A 7,211-nucleotide genomic window follows, 5' to 3' on the forward strand; every position below is an offset into this window, starting at 1 on the left:
TTCTTCTGGTGTGCTAATTAAAGCTCTAATGGAGTAAGCATACGGGAAGGTAGAAATTCATTAAAACCTGCTTTTCATTAATAGGTTTATTTACCCTGTAGCCCCTTGCTACTATTATTCAGCAGCTTCTTTAAAATTGCTGTTCTTTGTATATGAATAATGTGCTACTGGTTTGTGCCTGCTCGTTCCTCAAAATTGAAATTATTCATAGAGCTTTGATCTGTAAGCCATCTTTCAGTAGACAGATGAATTTGCATTGATTCAGCTTGTCCTCCTGGTCCCTTCTTTTGGAGAAATGTCTAGGATGAAGATACAAGGTGTTAGCTCTGGGTACTTAGAAAAACTAGCCACATAATTCGACTATTTCTAATGGGACTAGCATCAGCTCTGCTTTAGAATAATGTGGAACACAAAACAATTTTTTAAAACACATTTTCATATATTGTCAACTCTTAGATATTATTTTATCAGCTCCAAGATATTTAAACCATATGAAGCTTCGGTTTTAAAAGTAGATTAATTTTGAAAGTAGTTTAGAATTCTCATGCTTTTTTAAAGGAAGGTAGAAAAGATTGGGATGAATTAGATTAGAACTAATTACTTTTTGCTGTGTATTTATTATGCCCTGTGACTACGATTTTGAGACAGAGTATAATACATTAGCAGATTTTATTTTGATAACTTCAGTGGAAAACCACCTCTGGAGATCACATCTGAGACCTCTTCTTTGGCCAGTTATTTGTTCCACCTATACCTGAACTCCGGTTGAGGCGCCACCTCTCTTTAGCAGCCCTTCAACACCTTATTGCTGACCAGAACCACCAGGGGGCAGTAATTCCTAGATAGTCTCAAATGATGCAGGACCATTAAATTCCAAGCTGGAATAAAAACTATGATACTCAATACTAACTTTGTCTTGTTTTTTTCTTTTTAAAGATATCACGATAAATTTTATTTCATGCTAGTATTAATAATGACGTTAAGTATCAAAATTTTTAAAGGGTGATATTTTGGATGAAATTAATGTTTTTTCTTGTTTTTAACAGGGCAATAAATGTCTTCATAAGTGCCAACCGACTAATTCATCAAACCAACTTGATACTTCAGACCTTCAAAACTGTGGCCTGAAAGTTGTATATGTTAAGAGATGTATTTCTCAGTGGCAGTATCGAACTGCCTTTATCTGTAAATTTTAAAGTTTGACTGTATAAATTATCAGTCCCTCCTGAAGGGACCTAAGCCAGGATGTTGAATGGGATTATTGCCATCTTACACCATATTTTTGTAAAATGTAGCTTAATCATAATCTCACACTGAAGATTTTGCATCACTTTTGCTATTATCATTCTTTTAAGAATTATAAGCCAAAAGAATTTACGCCTTAATGTGTCATTATATAACATTCCTTAAAAGAATTGTAAATATTGGTGTTTGTTTCTGACATTTTAACTTGAAAGCGATATGCTGCAAGATAATGTATTTAACAATATTTGGTGGCAAATATTCAATAAATAGTTTACATCTGTTAAACATTTCTTTACTTGAAAAAATACATATATATGTATATGTATATATGATCAGAAGACCAAGACAACTTGGTGTAATGTCTAAAGAACTTCTAACTGGAGCTTGTTAGCAGTTTATCAGATAGCAAAGCAACCTGAATGCCTATTTTTTGTCCTTAATCAGTTTGGGCAAAAAGTAGTATATGGAAGTATCTTCATTAGTACATATAGAGATAGTGAATATTTTTCCATTATTTCAGCCTGTTTTAAAAGATGTATGAGGAAGAGGTAGCAATTTATAGTGTCTTCACACTATAATGCCACTTTTTGAATTCTATGACAATGTAGATTTTACACTGAGAATTGAAATCTTTTTGATACGCTGGACCGTAAGAAGCTTTGCACATTTTTTCCAAAAATAGCCACAGCTAATAGTTATTTGAAGCTATACCCAATGCTACTTGGTTTGAAATTGTCATGAGTGTTGGTATTATATACACTCTTTAAATCTGTACAGTTTTGTTTCACCATAGAGAAGTTTTAAGGAATTTATGTATCAAGTATTCATGTTAAGTGATTTCATTTTTTAATTATGATAAAATAAAGGAAAAACTCAGAACTTATTCATCTTTTATAAAGATTATAAAAGTTTAAATTTCTTTTGGCAATGTGGCTGTTTTTGCTATAATGTGATTGAGTTACTTTAAAACCTTTTTCTCTATTTTTGAGAAATAGATTTTTAAATAATTACTGTTGGTAACATAAAAGTAAAATCATTCTGTTAAATATAAGCAGGAGTTACTTGGAAAGAAGCAAAAAACCAATAGACAATTTGATGAAATCTCATAACTTATAGACATTTTACTTTTACTCACTTGATTTTTTTATTCAAAGATACATAGCCAGTAAAACAAATAGAGTCAGTTTATTATTTATTTTTGACATAAACTATCATTCACCTAGGAAGTAGATAAGATGGTCATTTGCAAAATAGACATTGTGAATATATGAAGAAATAGATACTATTTATTTTTTTCATAGAAGTCTGCTGTAGCATGAACCAAGATCATTCATCATCATCCCTCCTGTTGTCTTTACTGTCCTTTCCAGAACATACCAGTTACCAGCCGTGCCACATGTCACCCATTTGTATAAGCTATCTTTTTTCTGGCTTCAGTTTTCATGAAATATACCTCCAGAAAGGAGGCATATCCTCAGGGCATCTCATTTTCTTACATAACCCTTCTAGAAGGGGCTGGGTTTGGGTGAATGAGGAAAGAGCCATTGTGGCCCTGATCACTTCAGATACATTTCCAGGGAACAGAATGGTGACTCCAGAGGCAACGAAGAGGAGACATTTGTTGAGCACTTTTTTGTCAAGCCCTGTTCTAGATACCTTAATCCTCTTTAATAGTCTTTTGACTTGGCTATGTGCCTTGCAATTGAGGAAATTGTCTTAGAGAGTTTAGATACACAGCTAGAGCTAGGATTTGAATCCAACATATGTGTCTAGACTGCTCTTTCCACTGAACTGTACTCCCTCCATTGCCTCCATTGCCAAAAAACACTGCTTATTTAGAAAACTAGTTCCCTAACTATAGTGTGACAGAGCTCTCCCTGGTCCACAGGGAAATGAGAAAAATTAGGATAAAGTGGTGTTTTTCACAAGTCTAAATTCATTTTAAAGGACCATAGTTCTGATTTGCTAATGCTGCCTTTATGCAGAATACCAGAAATGGATTGGCTGGTATTTTATAAAGGGGATTTATTAAGTTACAAGTTTACAGTTCTTAGGCCGTAAAAGTGTCCAAACTAAGGCATCAACAAGATGATACCTTCACTGAAGAATGGCTGATGGCATCCAGAAGACCTCCGTCAACTGGGAAGGCATGTGGCTGGTGTCTGTTGTTTCTTTGTTCCCAGGTTGCATTTCAAAATGTCTTTCTCCAAAATGTCTCTTCAGCTAATGTGCATCTAAGCGTCAGGGTCCTCTCTTAGCTACTCCAGAGCAAACTCTGGTCTAGCATTTCCAAACATCTCCAAGCATTTCCAAGTGTCAACTTCAGTGTCAGCTCTTAGCTTCTCTCCAAAATGTCCCTCTCAGCTACTCTGAGCTCCTTCTGTTTGTGAGTTCTTTTAGGAATCCATTGATTTAATTAAGACCCACACTGAATGGGTGGGGTAGCACCTCCATAGAAATAATATAATCACAGGTATTACCCACAGTTGGGTGAGTCACATCTCCTTGGAAACAACTGAAGTGACACCCTAATCAGAAAGATTAATAAATCTGCCCTCAGAAGATTGCATTAAAGAATACGGTTTGGGGGGGAGGCAGGGCAAGGAGGACATAATATATCCAAACCAGCACAACCATCCTTTCAGTTGGAGATCATTGCTTTATTTTGGATGCTTAGTTTTGTTCTGTTTTGTTTTTAAATCATTTTTTTATTGTAGATTATAACATATACATAGAAGTGATAACTTTCCAAGTGAAATTTAACTAGAGAACAAATTTCAAAGCATATTATAGGTTACAGTTCCACAGTTTATTTCCTTATTGTGAAATATAGCATATATACAAAAAGGGTAATATCTTTCAAAGTAGGCTTTAACAAGTAGTTATATAGGAAATTTCCTAGTAGATGGTGGTAGTTTTTCTTTTTTAAATGAATGATTTTTAATAACATTACTGGGCAAAACATGAGATTGGCAACTCTATCGTTCCCTCCTAATTTTTTTTAACTTTTTTATTTGGAAATTTTTTCAAATATATAGAAAATTTACAAGAATAAGAATAATACAAGGAATGCCCATTTACCTTTTAATGAGATTCGCTTATTGTTAACATTTTACCCTTTTGTTTTATCATTTGCTTCTTCATTTTCTTTCTTTTTCTCTTTCCCTACACATTTTTTATTCCTAACTATTTGAGGATAAGATTTATTTCCCAAGAATAGGGATATCTTCAGTAAATATAAAATTGATAAGAATAATTTACTAGCAATAATTAAATTTTTTAGTTGTTTGAAATGACATTTGTAGCATGTTTTCCCTTTTAACACATTTTACAATCGGATATTATGTTCAGTTGTCATTTTCCCTAAGTTTCCTCTAATTTGGATTCTTTCCATCATCACCTTTGTCTTTTATGACGTTGACACATTTTGGAAGGATACAGTTATCCCTTTTTTCCCCTTTTTAAAACAGAATGTTCCTCGTTTGAGGTTTGTCTGATGTTTTTCTCATGGTTACATTTAGGCTATGCATACTTGGTCAGAATACTACGTAGGTAATGTTTGTGCCATTAGGGTATCATATCTGGAGGTACAAGGTGTCCATCTGCTCATTGGTGATGTTAATTTTGGTCACTTTTAAACATGGTGTTCAATTCCTCCACTGTGATGTTAATATTGTTAACCTAGCAACTAATAGCAATCTAGGGGAGACTCTTAAGTCCATGTGAGCAAGAAAATTTTCCCCTAGGATTTAGCATCCGTTGATGATTTCTTGCTTACTCAGACTTTACTCTGATGGTTGCAAAATAGCACTTTTCCAACTCCAACATTCCTTTTGTATGAACCAGTTCACACACAGCCTTCTATAGTAAGCAAAGCCCCTCCTCCACCATCATTCATCCATCTACCCATCTCTCTATAACTTGTCTACCTAAATTTTGTAATCTATGATTGGTATGGACTTGTGGTTTTCTATTCCCAGTCATTTATAATTCATTATTTATTTTGGTGCTCATATTATCTCAGATTTGACCATGTCCTTATAACACCCCTATGTTTTGTTTTGTTTTGGTTTTAGCTCATATTACCTAAGGTAAAAGATGTTCCAGGATCTGAAATCAGCAATATCTCCAAGGAAACCTGAGGAATTATGTTAGATACCAAAACCTGGGTACTAGGTGTGCTCATGGCTACTGAGTTGTTAGCTTCTAGGCCTATTCAGTTGGAAGTAGGAAACATGCATGTACATACACGTATGCATACACACAAATGTGCATGCACATTTACATGTGCTCATATATGCATTATGTATGATTTCAAAAGTCATAAATTCACACCAATACTTCTAATTCCAGTCCATGCCTACAGGGTTCTTGCCATGCTCCTTCCATTTTTCTATACCTTATTCCTTAGAATCCTGGCTTCTCCACAGACCAACCAATTTGTTCACTTCCTCAGTCCTAAAGTACATCCAAAATAGTTTTACAATTATTTTGCCTATATAATTAAAAAAAAAAAATGCACTAAAATTCCAGACTGTTTGCAGTTCTTCCCTGTCCAAGATTAAGGATTACATTCTGTGTTCATAAATTAGTTGAATTAATTCCTTTTTTTCTCCTTTACTGTGATTATGTTATTTGAAATACATTTGGATTCACTCGTTTCAGTTTGCGTTCAGTTTTACGTTTTTTTCCTCACTTTTTCCCATCCTTGTTGATTTCATTCTTAAATATATAGATCATTAATATGCTTTCAAAGTCAAAACTATACCAAAAGGTGTACCCAGAAACATGTCATTCTCTCTCATATCTCTTCTGCCCCATTCCCTATGCCTAGTAGGCAGCCAGTGTCAATATTTTTTTTTGGCATTTTCCCCTTGTATTTATTTTTATGAAAAAAAAACAATAAATGTTGTTTCTTATTCCCCATTCTTTCTTACACAAAAGGTAGCCCACATGTAGAGAGACCAACTATCCCAGTTTGCCCAAGAATGAGGTTTCTTGAGAGGCAGAACTTGGAGTGCTAAAACTGGGACAGTCAAGCAACTAAGATGGTTGCCCTACATACATGCTCTGTTTGTTAAAAATGGCTTTACTGATGCATAATTTACATACCATAAAATTGACATATCTATTCTTTTTTTTAAAGAAACAGCTTACTTGAAGTATAATTTACATACTACAAAGTTCATTGATTTTAAGAGTGTAATTCAGTTATTTATAGTAAACTTACAGAGTTATGCAGTTCATGACCGCGATCCAGTTTTAGAACATTTCTGTCACCCCAAAAAGGATTCCGTCATGCCTAGTTACAGTTAATCTTCATCCCCATTCCCACCTCCATCCCCAGGCAATCACTAAACTTTCTATAATTTTCTCTTGGGGCATTTCATATAAATGGAATCAAACCATATGTGGTCTTTTGAGTCTAACTTCTTTTATGAGTATAATGTTTTTGAAGTTTATCCACATTGTAGCATATATTAGTATTTTGTACCTTCTTATATTTAATTTTTTAAGAAGCTCAACTCTTTTCCAAAGTGGCTGTACCATTTTACATTCCCACCTGCAATACATAAAGGTTCCCATTTCTCTGCCTCCTTGCTAACATTTGTTAATGACTTTTTATTAGTTCCATGCTAGTAGGTGTGAAGTGATATCTCCTTGTAGTTTCTATTTTCATTATCCCTATTGACTAATGATGTTGAGCATCTTTTCATGTGCTAATTAGCCATTTCACATATATGCTCTTAGGCATTTTTCCTTTTTGATTTAACATCTCCAGAAATTACTCCATGTAAACTCATAGAGCTCTTTTTCATTTGTTTTATAGCTGCATGGTATTCTGAAGTGTGTAGGTACTATAGTTCATTCAAGCAATCTCCTGTGTGTGAACATTTAGGTAGTTTTCAATATTTTGCAAAATTGCAGATAATTCTACAATGAATGACCTTACGTTTATGTATATG

General features: G+C 34.0%; 1 protein-coding gene across 3 annotated transcripts in view; it reads left to right on the forward strand.

The window, feature by feature from the left end:
- The window catches only part of PDCD10 (programmed cell death 10), a 60,881-nt gene extending 58,747 nt beyond the window's left edge, over positions 1–2,134 (forward strand). For 2 of the 3 annotated variants that reach the window (XM_037841313.1, XM_037841324.1), the window contains exon 8: positions 1,047–2,131. In XM_037841313.1, the coding sequence (XP_037697241.1) occupies positions 1,047–1,128 (82 nt within the window). In that variant the 3' untranslated portion in view covers positions 1,129–2,131. Of the gene's footprint in view, positions 1–1,046 lie in introns of all 3 variants that reach the window. The other variant, XM_037841332.1, reaches the window with a different exon arrangement.
- Positions 2,135–7,211: the final 5,077 nt, after the last annotated feature.

This window comes from Choloepus didactylus, chromosome 1, assembly GCF_015220235.1.
Source record: "Choloepus didactylus isolate mChoDid1 chromosome 1, mChoDid1.pri, whole genome shotgun sequence".
Classification (NCBI taxonomy): Eukaryota; Metazoa; Chordata; class Mammalia; order Pilosa; family Megalonychidae; genus Choloepus; species Choloepus didactylus.